The 17,951-nt window shown below is 39.9% G+C and overlaps 1 protein-coding gene across 7 annotated transcripts in view; it reads right to left on the bottom strand.

The window, feature by feature from the left end:
• The window catches only part of LOC122551345 (Krueppel-like factor 3), a 99,726-nt gene that overhangs the window by 18,703 nt on the left and 63,072 nt on the right, over positions 1-17,951 (bottom strand). For all 7 annotated transcript variants that reach the window (XM_087987191.1, XM_087987179.1, XM_043693085.2 and 4 more), the window contains 3 exons: positions 6,247-6,712; positions 3,470-3,553; positions 2,621-2,759 (listed from right to left, as the gene is read on the bottom strand). In XM_087987191.1, the coding sequence (XP_087843317.1) occupies positions 2,621-2,759; positions 3,470-3,553; positions 6,247-6,712 (689 nt within the window). The remainder of the gene's footprint in view (positions 1-2,620; positions 2,760-3,469; positions 3,554-6,246; positions 6,713-17,951) is intronic.

Here is a 17,951-nt window from a genome sequence, read left to right as displayed (position 1 = left end):
TCGAACCCAGGACTGTGGCGCTGTGAGGCAGCAGTGAAAACCACTGAGCCACCGTGCCGCCCAAGAATCATAACACCTTTGACTTGAAATTGCAACGATGCATAAAGGAAATAAGGGATATTGGGTAAATATCCATAGATTTTTGAAGATGGTGGGACAGGTTGACAAAGGTGGTTCAGAAAGCATATGAAATCCTTTCCTTTATCAGCCAAAATCTGAGGAGCAGAGAAGTAATGTGGAAACTGTTTACATCATTAGTCAGGCCACAACTTGAATGTAATTCTGATCATCTCAGTATAGGAGATTTTATTTTTCATTCATTCATGGGATGTGGGTGTCAGTGACTAGGCCAACATTTATTGCCCATCTATAATTATTCACAAGGTGGTTAAGAATCTATGGTTTTAGAGTCAAATGTAGACTAGACCATGTAAGCTTGGCAGATTTTCTGCCCCAAGGGATTTTTGTGAACCAGATAGGTTTTTTTATGACAATTGACATGGTTACATGGTTGTGGTAAAAACAATGACTGCAGATGCTGGAAACCAGATTCTGGATCAGTGGTGCTGGAAGAGCACAGCAATTCAGGCAGCATCCGACGAGCAGCAAAATCGACGTTTCGGGCAAAAGCCCTTTATCAGGACATGGTTACCAATTGCTTTTGAATTCCAGATTTTTATTTGTAAAAATGTTGCAAATAAAAATGCAGGTATGAGAAAGATTGGAATTGTTCTTCTTGGAACATAGAAGACTGAAAGGAGATTTAATTGTGATGTACAAAACTGAGCGAGGCTGGACAAAATGGATGGGAAAGGCCTATTTATCTTAGAAGAGGGATAAATGACGATAAAGTACACAGATTTAAAATTATAGGTAAAAAGATTAGAGACATGAGATGAGAAAATATTATTTATTTTCATCCAGAGGGCAGAATGGGTCTGAAACCCTGTCTGAAACGGTACTAGGGCAGTAACCTTCAATTTATTTGAAAGGTGTCTGAGTGTGCACCCCACATGTAGTTATGTGCAGGGTTACACAAATTGCCAGAAGGTGAGATTAGGCTGGGTAATTTGCTTTTTGCTTGGCACAGACATGCTGAGCCAAGTAGACTTGTTCTGTGCTGAAACTGTGATTCTAATGAAATATTAGTGTTACAAATTGGATACATGACCCTCTAAAATTTCACTTCCTGCTATTTTAGCAATGGTGTTCATTCATTTTTAACTAGCTTACAGTTGTTGTTTGTTTTGTATCTTTAAGCTTTTGCTTATAGGACAAGTTATTGTAACACTGCAGATATATTACAGAACTAATATTCCTAAATACTGGACTCAAAGCAGCGCATGAGTCAATGACCTCACCACAGTTGTTTGTCAACCTGAATTTAGTTCAAACAAACTCGGAAATGAAAGTCTTGTGCCAGGAAAAGGAAGGCTCCACGATCCCTATCAGGTTGTTATAAAAATCCAAGTGGTTCATTAGTGTAAGAATACCTGCAGTCCTCTCCCAGACTCAACGATATGTAACTCAGGTCCAACAGAAAAATGGTTAACTGTCTTCATCCAAGAATTAGTGAAAAAGCATCATCTCTCAAATACCAAAGAGAGGACTTCTAATCAATATGTATTTATATTCTGTTGTTTAATAGCATAACATGACGATACAATTTTTTTCAGAAGTAACTATCATTCATTGTATCCCATCTCCTCCCCATAAAATATAATATCCCTAACTCTCCAAATTATCACTGACTATAGAATTGGAAATATCAGTGCAGATTTAACACATTCATGCAATTGGTGCATGCACGGGGATATAGGTGGAAAATTTTGTAAGATGTAGTGACTTCCAAATCCAAAGTCCCAACATGATTCCTGGCACTCAGAACTAAAAAGCTTGAATTTTAAAATCTATTCTATATTTTGAATGCAATAAATTACATTTATATAGTTTCTTTATTGCCATAACACAATCCATGGCCCATCACAGAAATGTCAAGACAAAATATTACATGAAATCATCAAAAGAGATAGGAGTCAATGTCCAAAAGCATGACTGAAAAAAAAAAAGGTTTTACTAAGTATCTTAAAGGAAGAAAGTGAGGTTTAGAAATGGAGAGCTGAAATTTCAGGGCTGCCAAAGATTGGCAATGGATAACTAATAATTCCATCTGCTAACTTGACTCCAGTACAATATTCAGTCACAGCAAATAAAAGTACAATAAATCAAAATTCTAGGACTGTCTTTACAGCAATCCTTGATCCAGTACACCACAGCATTACTGTTACTACACTAAGGACTTCCAATAAATCTGCTGAGCCACATGGCTAAGTTTCATTGGCCTTCCCAAGAAATAGTAAACTTCCAACAACCGGCAAGCCTACATTCCTTTGAGGCATACGTCACTCGTATAAATGCAATGAAAGGCAAGTCAGGTGGCTCAGTGAACCAGTACTTTACAGAAGTATGTGGTGTAGCAGGAATGATAGAATCCAGAGAGAAGGGCAATTGGAAAGAGATCTTCCTTCCTTTCCTAAGATCACCCACACAGGTCATTTATATTCCTATCTTGTACATTTATATTAATGGGTAAAATACAAAAGCTGTACAAAGTACTTACTCATGCGACCTAATTGACTGCATAGGACTGAGGGCTGAAGAAGATACCTCATTGATGCAGCTATCTGAATCAAATTCTTGCTCACATTTTATCACTTTCATCATCAAGGGATCTTGTTCACCAGAATGAAGCAGTTGACCTAGCCAATAGAAAACAAAAAGGAAATATCTGTTAAAAACAAGATTTTTAAAGTCATGTGGTAACATATTACACATGAATCCAGAGAGAATGGGAATTGGAAAGAGGGCAGTACGATAGCTCAGTGGTTAGTACTGGTGCCTCACAGCACCAGGGACCTGGGTTCGATTCCAGTCTTGGGCAACTGTCTGTTAGGAGTTTGCACATTCTCCCCATGACTGCATGCATTTCCTCCGGGTGCTCCAGTTTCCTCTCACAATCCAAAGACGTGTAGGTTAGGTGTCATGATTTGGAGATGCCGGTGTTGGACTGGGGTGTACAAAGTTAAAACTCACAACGCCAGTTTATAGTCCAACAGGTTTAATTGGAAGCACTAGCTTTCAGAGCGCTGCTCCTTCATCAGGTCATTAGATTAGGTGTATTGGCCATGCTAAATTGCCCATAGTGACCTGGGATGTACAGCCTAGGTGGATTAGCCATGGAAAATGCAAGGATCTAGGAATGGGTGCGGTGCGGGGCGGGGCAGGGCCTGGTCTGCTCTCCAGAGGGTCAGTGTGGACTCAATGGGCCAAATGGCCCACTTTCACACTAGGGATTCTATGGATTCTATGAAGAAAAGGTAAACTGTATCACCCCCATTCTCATTTTTGTTAGTTTCTGTAATTTGGTGACAGTAAAATTTATTTCCAAGGTGGTGTCATTCATATTTACCTCCATGTGGATGGTTACAAAGTTGCATGTGCTGTTGCCTGGAAATATGTCGAGCACCAGAAATAGCACATTGCATAAGAGGATCTGGGGAGGGAAACATATATTTAAAAAGTTGAAGTATTCAATAAAACAAATGGCGAATCACATTTGAATATTTATTTCCAGGACATTATACAGAATATTAGGCTGATTTCGCTGCTGTCCCATCCCAAAGCAGGTGAGATAGTGGTGAAAATAGTGGCAAAATGCAGTGTAGAGGTCTACCATCATTTCCTAGCACGCTCTATTTCACTGGGGACTGCTTAAGGACCTGTCTTTCAATCCCAATTCTCTCCCATCCATTCCTATTACTTCTGCATGTTGGGATTGTCTAGCAGATGGTAATGGAGGACTGGAGGTGCAGGCCATCATGTAGGCCTTGTGGGGAAAGACCCAGGTAAAGCCTCGTGTCTTGCAATCTTCTCCTTTTGCAGGATGTGTCTGTCTCTAAGATTTAAAAGTATGCAACTCCTTCCTTCAAGAAGGGACTTTAACTCACTGATGCTGTCAAAGTCTACCCATAGCAGCACTGCTCAAAATCTCCTTTTTAACCATGGTAGGCTCCATTGTGCTGCTGGAATCTCATTGGCCTATAAATTAGATACAGTAAATGGATGAAGGTTATGGGAGAAACAAAAGATGAATGCAGGAGGTCTACCTTACTCTAATTAGGTGAAAGTGAGGACTGCAGATGCTGGAGATCAGAGTCAAGATTAGAGTGGTGCTGGAAAAGCACAGCAGGTAAGGCAGCATCTGAGGAGCAGGAAAATCGACGTTTCAGGCAAAAGCCCTTCATCAGGAGGGCTGATGATGAAGGGCTTTTGCCCGAAACGTCGATTTTGCTGCTCCTCGGATGATGCTGACCTGCTGTGCTTTTCCAGCACCACTCTAATCTTGCCCCTACCTTACTCTAATGTCCATCCAACATCTTCCATCTGAAGGAAAATCCAAGCCAAACTGTAACTTCATTTAAGAAAGTTTTTGAAATTTTTGGGAAATGAAACAATATTAAATTAGTACTTTGAAAAAAGTTATCTATTCGATTGCCAGTTTGGCTCAGTGGTAGCACACTCAACTCTGAACCACTGGTTATGAAGCCCGAGGACTTAACCAATCAAGTGCAACACCTCAGTGCAGTACTTAGAGCATTCCATCTTGTCAGATGTGCCTTCTCCCAGATACAAAGCTAAACCAAGACCTCACTGGGTGAACAGAAATAGCTCATGCCAATATTTGAAGAAAAACAGATTTCCTGGAATATCCTAGCAATCATTCTTCCCTCAACCAAGATCATTAGACCACATTTACGGGGTTCTCTGTCTTAGTGCTACTGTGCAAAGTTCCTGCCATGTTCGCTGAATAACAGTGATCATATTGGTGGTAAAAAGTTCTTTGGGATATAGAACAAAGAACAGTATAACACAGTACAGGGCCTTCAGCTCTAGATGTTATGTTGACCTTTTAACCTAATATAAGAGCAACCTAACCTACATACCCTTCATTGTACTATCATCCATGTGCCTATCCAAGTGTCGCTTAAATGTCCCTAATGTATCTGACTCTACTACCACCGCTGGCAGCGCATTCCACCACTCTCTGTGTAAAGAACTACCTCTGACATATCCCCTAAACCAGGGGTGGGGAACCTGCAGCCTTCTCGGCCATTGTGTGTGGCCTTTTGAATGAATCCAAATTTTGCAGAACAAATATTTTTTTTTATTAATATGTTTTTTGTCCTTTATTATTTTTATTTTAATCTTAAAATGAATGTATTTAAAATACCAGCGAGTAAAAGAAAATTCAACGAAATAATCCCCACTTATTGCTGCAAATCTGCATTCTCCTACTTAACCAAAATCAAGACACCCTTCAGGTCACAAATGATGGATATCCATCTAGAGGATCAGTGAAAACTGCAGACCTCCGTGCTGCAACCAAATATTCAAATGCTTTCCTACAAAAAGCAGTCACAACAAAGTCATTAAAAGATTAGTTAACTTTAGAATTAACTTTTTTTTTCCTTTTTTTAGTTAGTTAGTACATAGTAGTTAGATTTTTACAAAATAATGTGAATTTTGAAGAATATATAATTGAGGTTTCTTGGATGCAGCCTTATTAGATTACAACTAACATAATGCGGCCTTCCAACATGAAAAGGTTCCCCACCTCCGCCCTAAACCTTCCTCCAATCACCTCAAAATTGTGCCCCCTCATGATAGCCATTTCCACCCTGGCCATCCACTCTATCTATGCCTCTCATTGTCTTGTACACCTCTATCAACTCACCTCTCGTCCTTCTTCACTCCTACCTTTTTCTCCGTTGAACTTTCTTAATAGGCACAGTACAGGCAGCATCCTGGTAAATCTCTTCTGCACCCTCTCTAAAACTTCCATATCCATCTTTTAGTGAACTGAACAAAATATTCCAAGTGTGATCTAACCAGGGCTTTATAGAGCTGCAGCATAACCTCATGGCTCTTAAGCTGAATCTCCCGATGAATGAAAGCAAATATACCCTACACCTTCTTAACAACCCTATCAACTTTATTTTATCTAAAACGTGCCGAGTGGGAGAATGTTTATGATATACCGAATAATGAAAGGTATAAGTTCTTTCTTCACTTTAAATATTTCAATAATAATCTGTTTCAGGCTGCAATGAATTCATTAGTGCACACAGCAACATAGAAAAAGGCAAATTTCACTTACTGTATGGCCTCCTCAGATATTACACTTACCTTGTTGATTATTTCTCATTTCATCCTTTATCATAGTGGGCACCATGATGGGTTGCGTGTACACAACAGGCTGTACGACCACTGGATGAATAACTGGATACAAGCCTGAGCCTGGGATTCCAGAGCGGGATAACAATGGACCACTGAGAACAGTAGGGATGGTTAATGGCATGCTGATAGGAGGCTGAGGTGACCTCTTATTGGGTGAACTGCAATGTGATTTGCTCATCGTAGGAGATACAGAAGTTAGCATAGTCATTGAATAGGGGGACGAAGGGGAGCTTGACATGTGTGGAGAGTGTCTTTTGTTCAACGAAAGATCGACTGGTTCGATTTGGCTTCCACTAGCCTCAAGTGATTGGAAGAGTCCACCGTGGCAGCCGTGGAACGTTGAGTAAATAACGCTGTGTTTATTCTCAGGTTTAATATCGTTCTTTATTCGGACCCTGTACCCCTGCTGGAATGGCTGCAAAACAAGCAAGGAAAACTAAATATAAAACTCCAACTCTAAAATCACTCAAGTGAATCATTTCACTCTCCAACTACTTTAATCATTTGTGAAGCGATAGTGCATTTCACTGTGCTGACCTTAAGTATCGGTGACTGTGGAATTCAGGAGTCAAACTATTTAACTACTTTAATGACACAATAATGGTAGAGTGCAGCTGAACTACAGATATTCATGTCCCAGATACTATAACTAGCTGATCTCAGTTTTGACATTAATTAGGAGTACTTAGATTTGCCTGACCACTCTCCAGAAGGAAACTATTGTAACCTTATAAATAAAATTAATTCTTCTTTAAATGTTTATAAATTTAACATACAAGCCAGTTACAGCTTTGATCCTACATCAATGCACCCTATGTAGAGACATTTACACAGCTGGGAACCACAGGATGTGTCACCTGCAGCACAAGCTGGATCTCAGTACTTGAGAAGTGGCTGGACTCACTTTTGTGCATCCATGAGGATGACATGGCTACACATGTTTAGGGAGGTGGTCACACTACATGGTTAGAAGCATACAGCCACTGAGGAAATGGGTGACTGCCAGGCAATCTAAGAGAATCAGTTAAGCATCTCAGGAGTTTAATCAACAATGCATTTTGGATACAGAGGAGGGTGATGATTCCTCAGGAAAGTATACCAAAGCCAAGTCACTGGCACCTTGGCATAAAGTGTTGTCCAGCTGTACAGGTAATGGGGAGAGAGTATGGTGGGTGAGGGGAAAGGGAGGTGGAGGCAGAACAAACCAGCCATAGTAATAGAGGATTCCATACTCAGGGGATCAGACATGTGTTTCTGCAACTGCCAACACGACACTGGGATGGCATGTTGGCTCCCTGGTGCCAGGGTAAAGGATGATCTGGGGAAGGTAATCAACCAGAGGTCAAAGTCAATGTTGGTAGGAATACGGGTGAGAGTCTGAAAGCAGATTTCAGGGAGCTAAGTTGCAAGCGAATGGCTTGACACCTGAAACAATAGTCTTAGGATAAATCCCAGTCCCACGTGCAGCATGCATGGAATTAGGAGAATGGAATGATTGAACAGGTGACTGAAAAGCTGGTGGAGGGGAGTGAGCCTTGAGACCGGTCCTGTGGAAGGTGGGCCCTGTACAGATTGGATACACCTGGATAGAAGTGGAATAAATATTTTCACAGGCAGGTTTGCAAGTGCTGTTGGGAGGATTTAAACTCCAAATCCTGGTGAGATGGAAACCGGAGGGAAAATTCAAAGCAACGAACAGGAGGCAGAAACAGAGTGAGTGATTCTGAAAAACAGAGGAAGCAGACGTTAAAAATTTACAGCAGAGAAACTTGGCAGTGTTGTGGGGAAAATCTCCAGTCTTGGAGTCAGAATCGGGATTGAACGACAGAGTTTATTGTACAAAGAATCCAGAGCGCCGGGGAGAGAGAGATGTCCAGCAGCATGGCTATCAGCAGTGAGCCTTCTCTCCTCCTCAGAGCACATGTCACAATATTTTATACATTTAATGGTAAAATGGTCCAAGTCTTTGTTTATGCAGCATGGTTTGTTTACAGAAGCAGTCTCAGGTAGTTAACATTTCTATTGAAGGTGGTGACTGGACTAAGACACTTCGGCAGGCAGTAGACATTACTGGTGTGTACTCTCTTCCCCCACCTGCCTTAAATTAATTATCTATGTTTTGTGTCTATTGTGCAGGCATCCTGGCACAGGCAGTATCTGTGTATGTTTCGCTTTACTTTTCCACGTAATGGCTCCGTGACCATCTTGTATCTGTGTGCCCTGTGGCAGCATGCCCCACATCAACTCCCACTTCAGCAGTATTAAAACGGTGTGAAAGGCTCAAGTAGCACAAATCGTTGAACTGCATTCAAGAGAACTTTATCAGTCAACACATTAGCCCGAAGAGTCATGGCACAATTCTAGATTTAATCTTAGGAAATGAAGCTGGGTTGGCACATGAAGTAGCATTGGGTGACAATTTTGGAGAGAGTGATCATAATACAGTTAGATTTAGCATTGTTATGAAAAGGAACAAAAGGGAACAGGAATAAAAGTTGCAATTTGGAGGAAGACAATCTTCACAAAACTGATGATTTGGCAAAAGTGGATTGGTTATTGCTACTTGAAGGAAAGTTAGTGGAAACATTCAAAACTAAGAATTCTACAGGCTCAGTGTAGACTTATCTCACAAAGAAAAAGGTGGTGATGCCAAATCAAGTCCTCCCTCTGTCATCCAGAAGCAAACAGAGTAGAGTAAAGCAGAAAAATACAGCTTATGACAATTTCCAAAAACCAGTTTTTTTAGGAGCTCAAAAGATTTTAAAAAGATAGGATTGAAGTAAAAGAAAAAGAAATTAGGAAAGAAATCAAAGGGTATGAAAAAATCTTGGCCCGTAAAATTAAAGAAAATTCAAAGATGTTTTATCGGTACATTGGAGCAAAAGGATGACTATGGAAAGGTTGAACCTATGAGGTCAGCAATGCATAGAACATGGAGTCATAAAGATGTAGGGTGCTAAATGAGTATTTCATTTCTGTCTTCACAAAGGAGACAGAGGTTGCTGATATTGTAATCAAAGAAAAGGACTGTGAAATATTAGATAACAAAGCTTAAAGATAAGGGAAGTCTCAGAGGGACTGAACTACATGAAGGTGGATAAAACATCAGCGTTTGATGAATTCTATTTTAGGCTGTAAAAGGAAACCAGAAAGAAGTATTGGATACTCTTAGGGTCATTTTCTAATTCTTACTAGATACAGGTGAGGTACCAGAGGACTGGAGGTCTGCAAACCACTGCAGCTAGATAGAACAAATAATTAAATGCCAGTTGCTCTGACATCACTGTATTGAGAGCCATATTGAGAGACAGAATTAAATGGCATGGATTAATCAGGGCGAGTCAGCACGGTTTGTTAAGGAACCTCGCGTCTTGTTGATTTAACTGATTTTTTTTGCAGAAATAACAAGGATTGATGATGGTATTACAGTGGATGATGTCTCCATGGATTCTGTAAAGTATTTTGCAAGGTCTCATGTGGCAGATCATGAAGAAAAATTCAAGTCTGCAGGATACAAGTGAATGTGGCAAGTTGGATTCAAAATTGGCTCACTGACAGAAAACAAAATGTAATGAGTGACAAATGATTTTGCAAATGGAATTCGGTCTAATCTGGTGTTCCACAGGATTCAATGATGTGTCCCATTCTGTTGTCGAATATATTAATGATTTTGCCTTAAATGCTGGCAGCATAATTGGGAAATTTGATGACACAAATCTGGAGATGTTCAAGGTTCTGCATTTAGTGAGGGCAAACAAGAAGGGAATACATAAAAACAGGGGTATATAGAGAGGGGTGGAGGAAATGAGAAATCTTGGAGTGCATGTTCACAGGTTCCTGAAGGTGCCAGGACAAGTAGCCAAGATGGGAAAGATGGTAAATGGGTTGTTTTCCTTTATCAGGTGACATGCAAGGGCAGGGATGTAATGCTAGAAATATTATAGTTATTTGTTAGACCAGTATGCTGCTTTGAGGAAAGATTGGATAGGCTAGGGCTTGTAAAGTTACACCAGAGAAAGCCAATGGATATATTAATGAAGTATACAAAATAACAAGGGGCTTGAATAGAATGGGGCGCCCATTTCCCTAGCAGAGGTGTCAATTAAAGATGGCTGTGGAGCAGCTGGACATCTCTCGAGCTCATCCAATCCTGCATGCTTTCCTTTGTTGTTCTTCTTTCTTTTTAGTTCTGCTCTTTTTTCTCCATTTCTTTTCATTTCTCTTCTCTTTGGAGCCTTTTGCAGTGGATTAGTCACAAAATCATCCTGGTATCTACAGTGGCCATACGCAAAATGGCAGCACCTCTCAGCAATGGGAGGCAACGGCAGATGAGTCTCCTCACGGTAACTGCAGGCAGTGGTGGCAGCAGGGACATCCTTGGGGATGGTGGCAAAGCTCCTCCAGTGACTGGAGATGGCAGCAGCTGCGGACATTTCAAGATGGCGGCGCCAGCAAGGCGACATCTTGGAAGCGGGTGATTGGAGTGGGATTCTTGGTGTTGGTGAGGTGACAGCATGGGACCCCTGGCGTCATTGAGGTGGCAGCAGAACCAGGGACTCCTTATTGCCAGGAAAGTGTTGGTCCAGCACAGGTGGGCCCAATGGCAAAGAAATGGCACCGAAAGATTGGCAACTCCTACATTGGTGGGAGTGGTGCTGGTAGGTGGGGCAGGTATCATTGGTGAGCCAGTTCAGGGTTCACAATCCTCTTTGTTCTTACACGATTCAAAATGGCACCAGATTGTGGTAACTGCTGAAGCTTTGCACTGTATTTTACTATATTATTCACTGTAAATTGCAAGTGACAATAAATAAATCATTCATTCAATTCCTAAAGGGCAAAAATTTAAGGTGATCGGGAAAAGGATTTGAGGGGGGCGTGAGGAAAATGTTTTTCACCTACAGTGTGGTGGCTGTTTGGAATTCTCTAAAAAGGATTGATGGTTGAGGCGAAAACCCTGAACTCATTTCAAAAGAAGTTGGATCTGCACTTGAAGCACTACAAACTGCAAGTTTATGAGCAAGGTGGGATTTGAATGGATAGCTAGTTTATTCAGCTGGGTCAAACACAATGGGCCGAATGGTCTTTTTTTGTGTATGGTCTGTCTATGGTTCTAAGTACAAAAGTCGAAATATATTTATCTGGAACTTATTTTTTCCACAACAGTAACAGACTTGTCTCCAATAAATATTTGCCAGTTGAAGTCTACTATCCAATTGCAATGAGGTTTATTACTTTTGCATTTCAAAGGGAAACTGCAGCATACTTTCAGGGACAAAAAAAGTGACTATTCTAATCTTAATGTGGAGGTGCCAGTGTTGGACTGGGGTAGACAAAGTCAAAGATCACACGGCTCCGGGTTATAGTCCAACAGGTTTATTTGGAGCCGCACAGTTTCGGAGCCCCTGCTTCTTCCTCAGGCTGCCTCGGGGGAATGGTGGGTGCTTCTAACATTTGTGGTTTCAAATAAACCTGCTGGATTATAACCTAGTGTCATGTGATTTTTGACTTTATTCTCATCTTGTTAACCTACTTGAAATTGAATGACGTGTCATGTTAATTTCAGGCATTAGCTAACCACCACAGATCTACTGCAGCTGACAGACTCAGGTCCTCAACTGCTCTAATTCTGAGCAGGCAGTCTGGAAAGCAATCAAGAACGTTTTGGATCCTGACGATGTCATCAGAACCTAACTGCAATTTTAAGTGAACAGAAAGTAACTGTTTTGTCAGACTAACTTGATAGTGAAGAGGTTTAGGGTCAGAAGAGCCCTGCTAAGGCCAAGAGGAGCAGGAGAGCTTCTCCAATGACTATAGGGTGAAAGATTATGCTTGAACATTTCCTAACTGGCAGTAAACCTTTTTAAAAAAAACATATTTGAGATTTTGGTACAGGCACTGAAAAATGCGTTGAATTCCAGCCAAAGTTTCTCAAGGTAAAATAACACTCTATACTGGCATCTCAATAACCACTTAGGGAATGAAAAATATATATTTATGCTGATGCTTGCTGCTAATAATGCAGGAATGGAGGACTCTTAAATAAGCATATTTCCTCAAATTAGGTCATTACACCACTTTACACTGCAATTATTATACAGAGAATAGCTGAAATTCATAGGTTTTAGGAACATGCACTGGATTCAAATTAAACATTATAACAAAACTTGCAGCAATTTTGAAGGTAAAGTTAGACATGTCACAATAAACCCAAGAAAAAGAAGCAATGTGACAAAAGACCATTACCAGACCTCAGGATTGAGTAGCACCATGGTATTGCACTTTTAGCAGCTGAATATCTAAAATAATTCTTTCACTCGCAAAGAGATGAAATAAAGGTCACTTAAAGCCAAAGAAACAGCTACTAGAGTGAAACAAAAGACTCAATAAAATACCATGGAAGAATGTGGCCTTTCTTTGAAGAGGAATGGTCTTCATTGTTAATTGCTCCACAAACCTTGATTTATGTCCTTTGTCTTCTAATCAAAATCAAGTTTATCAATTTCATTGCATAATCACTGCTACCTTATTCTCAGGCATCATCATCCCTACTGTCACTGATTATCACCCATCCTCCACCTTATCACATACTCTCACTTCTGTTCTTTCCTCCTTTACCCATTCCTGCTTTAAACATTTCTCACTATTGCTCCTTTGAAAGAAACTAACTTCAATTGTTTCAGTTTTCATAGGTACTGCCAGGCATGTTGGGTACTTTCTGTTTTTATTTCAGAATTTCAGTGCCAGTTTCTCAGGCACTATGAGATGATGACATAAATCTCACAGAAACGTTTTTCTAAACACAACAATATCACAAGTTGCTGCTGTTATGGCCATTAGTTTCCAAATGACATAGTTGTGCCATTTGGTGTCTCCTCAATTATTGTGATGTTGCTCCTTTAAGAACTGAATGCCGTCATGTTAAAGTATAGATTGGCAGATTGCCAGATTTATCAACCCATTTGATTTTTGGAATGTCTGCTGCAATTCATTGATGTGAAGATAAAGTCAATAGCAGAATGAGTATAGATTGCTTTATGTTAAACTAATGTCATACATTGATTTTTAGATAATAGTATCTAGAGGTGGAACAGAAAGAAAGTTGAAAATTGGCCATGTCATTGTCCAGTTTTGTTTTATTCTCTCAGAATATACACTCAGCTTCTAGATCACATGAAAAGGCTTCTATATGCGCAGGTCCTTTATATTTTTACTTATTTCCTACATTGTAATATTGACTGTACCTCAAAAAAGAACCTCATTGCCTGTGAGGCACTTTGGAACATCAAAGTCAAGAAAGCACTATAAATATGTACACATATACTCATTATAAAATCCTTCACAGGAAAGTTCTATGCATGTATGTGATTCCAAGTAATATATGACTAGGTTTCCAATTAGACTATTCATCAGATATTCTACACAGTCAGTTTTAACTAGTGTGGCTGTCAACTCAACATTTTAATCTGTTTTACATCTTTCTCCTATTGACGTATATTGACTGTATTTGGATTTTCTGAGCAGGTGGTTAGCCTGTTGATAAAATCAGTGTGTGCACGATACCGAGCTCAGGCACAACAAGGTGGGGAAACACAAGACCGAGTTGTTTCTCAATTTCAAAGAGTTTTGGAAATCCTCAATATGATCACCATGGCCTCTTTTTATAAAGTTCCTGTGGACATGATTATCATTGTGATGATGACAGCAGATGCAGAGAAATTTATATTTTTACTCAAAAAATTAGACTGCTAGAAAAGCTAAACTACAATGTTGCCTTCATCTCCAAAGTTTGTTGTGCAGAGAATGTCCACAATGGGGTACTTCACCAGGCATCATCACCTGCAAAGCCAATGTTTGTCCCTTTTTTCAAGGCATTCATAGATTATGTAAGAATTATGCCAAAGGTTTCTGCTTTTTTGGTAAAAGAAGCAAGTGAAGAATAGAAGTAGCAGGAATTTATTTCATATTAGTTTGGTTACATAGAACATTAAAGACTCGAAACAGAAGGAGGCAAAGGAGCCCCTTGAGCCTAATCTCAGCCTCAACTCCATTTTCCTGCCTGCTCTCCGTAACGCTTCAACCCATTAGTAATTAAAAATCTGCCTATTTCTAACTTAAATTTACTCAATGTTCCAGCATCCACCACAGTGTGGAGTAGTCACTTCCATAGATTCATGACCTTTTGAGAGAAGTAATTTCTCCTTATCTCAGTTTTAAATCTGCTACCCCTTATCCTAAACTATGACATGTCGTTCTGGATTAAACAGACATTACTCCCCACTCTGCACTTATCTAAAGGATGCTAATTAGTAAATTGCTCTGCCTCCTAACATTTATTGATAATTTGTGTTTTTCTTCAGCATACATTATTAAAGAATGCAATATTTACATGAACAACATTATGAATAAGGTTTGCAGAAGAAAGATTATGTAATGTGCAAAACTGTACCAATTGACCCAAATAATATCTAAACTCCCTTTTTCTCATGAATAGGTACTGAGAGATTTTAACTGCAATCCCTCTTCTAGCCAATTTAATGCATCACCAAGTGCTTTTTCCTAAAAGTTATCAGCAGTCTTTTCTGTGCTGAATGATCCGGTTGAGCTTTGTTGAACACGACACCTTATTTATACTCTCAAATCTGTTGAGGATGTACTTACTTTTTATTATGAAGGTCTGATCTAAGCATTGTCCCCTGAGTTTATGGCAAATGTTGCTTTAAATCAGTTCATGCCTCAAAAAAGTTTAGAATTAGAGTTAATTAAACTGCTTGTCTGTAATAATGTTTCATTCAAAGCACACTTGCTGCAAGTATCAATATCACTCGAATATAAATCATTTTCTCCACTGCTCTGGATTAAACCAAGGTTAAGAGAAAACAGCCTTTCCTTAGGAGCTTGGGAATAAATAACGTCTCATTCTTTGCCTTTTCCTGTGTATAACCACTGACCTGAAAACTGACTATAAATACAAATTTTTAACATGTACAACTAGGATAAAAGTCTGTAATTTTCATAACTCAACAAGGATAGTAGCTGACTTCTCTTTGCCATGGAAACAAAATATTCTGCAGGCTACCAGACACGCTCTGTTAAAATAATTGCAACCAATACCCTAAACAAAGAGACACAAGCTACCTTTGGAAAGAAGGTCACACCAATAAGGCTATCCCTGTTTTTAATTATGAACTTCACACCAAGAAGTAACTGCCACCTCGTAAGCAGTTAACACACGTGTGAGTGAATTATAAATAAACAGCATTTTTTGTTTGACTGTAAGGATAGATATTCTTCCTTTGAGGAGTCTGCAAGCCATGTACTAAAACTGGAAAATCTGATCTCTTATGATTTTTGAGTCTTTTTGGGTGCTGCTGGTAATTGCTGTTTTGCTAATGCCTCCCTCACTGCTGATATTTAGTACATCTATATCCTGGAACTGAATCAAAATAGCAATGCTTTGATTGCTCCTTCTAATCTTTTTGTGACACTTGTAGTCTGTACGAACTGTAGCAGTTCGTACGAACTGTACAAACTGTACCAACTGATTCATCAGTATACATGGAGTTAAAATAGATCAGAAAGTTTGGGATTGTGCTGAAACACATGATCTCAACCAGACAACAGCACTGATACTAAAATTATCCCCCTGGTTCGGGTGGAGAATTCTGATCAGAAGATTTTGATTGTAAATGTTAGGCCACAATACGATTAGGATTAACTGTGAACGGTTTTGCAATTGGACGGCTATGCCAAGTTCTGGTCAAGGCTCATCTATAAACAAATGAAGAGAGCACTGAATGGAATGCACGACTCCACTAGGATGTGTTAATTACAATTATACAGCTGCTCCTCGAGGGACTTCCCTGTCTGCTTTTACCTAAAAAACTGAAAAGAAAAGCATTTTTTTTAAATGAGAGCTCCCATCTCAACTGAGGAACCCCTTACCAATCCATATTAAACAACCTCCTCTGAAAACAGCCCACATTTTTATAACCATGGTAAATTGCACCACAGTTCAGACACAACATTCTAAACCAGTCTAAACAAATTAACCCACAGCATACATAAAACAAACCCCAATTTGCCCTATCTCCCAATAGTTAACAGGTCAGCTAACCCAGCCAGGATCATAAGTCTGGGCTGAAAAAAAAACACAATTCTTCACAGTGACCTGACAATCTGTGCCCATATTTCAACAGGAATGTCCAACAATATTTAGTTTTCAGTTAATTTCCTGAAACCTATAGTTTATTACAAGGTGGTAATCATCCTAGAGACATCTTTGACATCAAAAATCAATATTAGTATTGAAACAATGAACTTGCTGTACGCTCCATCAGATGTCCAGAATAAAAGTGCTCAAAATAGTGTTTTGTTTTGATAATGTTTTAAAGAGGTAAATGGTCAGGTTATTGAAACAGTTAAGATTCTGAGAAACTTGACAGTAGATGCTGTGAGGATGCTTTCACTGCTGGGGAACTTAAAACTTGAAGACATAATTTCAAAATAAAGAGTCTACCAATTGAGATCGAGATGGAAAGGACCTTTTCTTTTTTCTCAGACAGTTGGGAGACTTTGGAATTTTCTCCCCCCAAAAAGAAAAGTTAGAAATTGGGTTTTAGATTAGATTAGATTAGATTACTTACAGTGTGGAAACAGGCCCTTCGGCCCAACAAATCCACACCGCCCCGCCGAAGCGCAACCCACCCATTCCCCTACATTTACCCCTTACCTAACACTACGGGCAATTTAGCATGGCCAATTCACCTGACCTGCACAGCTTTGGACTGTGGGAGGAAACCGGAGCACACGGAGGAAACCCACGCAGACACGGGGAGAATGTGCAAACTCCACACAGTCAGTAGTCTGAGGCGGGAATTGAACCCGGGTCTCTAGCGCTGTGAGGCAGTAGTGCTAACCACTGTGCCACCGTGCCGCCCACAAAGATGGGACATGGGAGAAGATGGTAAAAGAGGGGGAGGTATGGCATTGTTGGTCAAGGACAGTATTACAGTTGCAGAAAGGATGTTTGGGGACTCGTCAACTGAGGTAATATGGGCTGACGTTAGAGACAGGAAAGAAGGTCACCCTGTTGGGAGTTTTCTATAGGCCTCCAAATAGTTCCAGAGATGTAGAGGGTTGTTGAATATATTCAAGTAGGAGCTAGATAGACGTTTGAATCAAAGGGGAGTCAACGAGAATGGGGACTGGCAGGAAAATGGAATTAAAGTCAGTCTGTTCAGCGATGAACTAACTGAATGGAAGAGTAAAGTCAAGTGGACAAATGGCACCCTGCTATTCTTAATTCTTATGTTCTAACACTGTTTCACAGTGTGACAATACTGATCAACTAACAGAAGGATTTCAATATTGTGGAGCTAAGAAACTAACTGGGACTTCGATGTTGTGGCCATTTCGGAGACATGGATAGAGCAGGGACAAGAATGGTTGTTGCAGGTTCCAGGATTTAAATGTTTCAGTGAGAACAGAGAAGATGGTAAAAGAGGGGGAGGTGTGGCATTGTTGGTCAAGGACAGTATTACAGTTGCAGAAAGGATGTTTGGGGACTCGTCAACTGAGGTAATATGGGCTGAGGTTAGAAACAGGAAAGAAGGTCACCCTGTTGGGAGTTTTCTATAGGCCTCCAAATAGTT

The sequence above is a fragment of the Chiloscyllium plagiosum genome, unplaced genomic scaffold, assembly GCF_037043375.1.
Source record: "Chiloscyllium plagiosum isolate Xiang-an unplaced genomic scaffold, Cpla_swu_hap1 HiC_scaffold_1, whole genome shotgun sequence".
Taxonomy (NCBI): domain Eukaryota; kingdom Metazoa; phylum Chordata; class Chondrichthyes; order Orectolobiformes; family Hemiscylliidae; genus Chiloscyllium; species Chiloscyllium plagiosum.
This window is presented reverse-complemented; position numbering and strand designations above follow the sequence as displayed.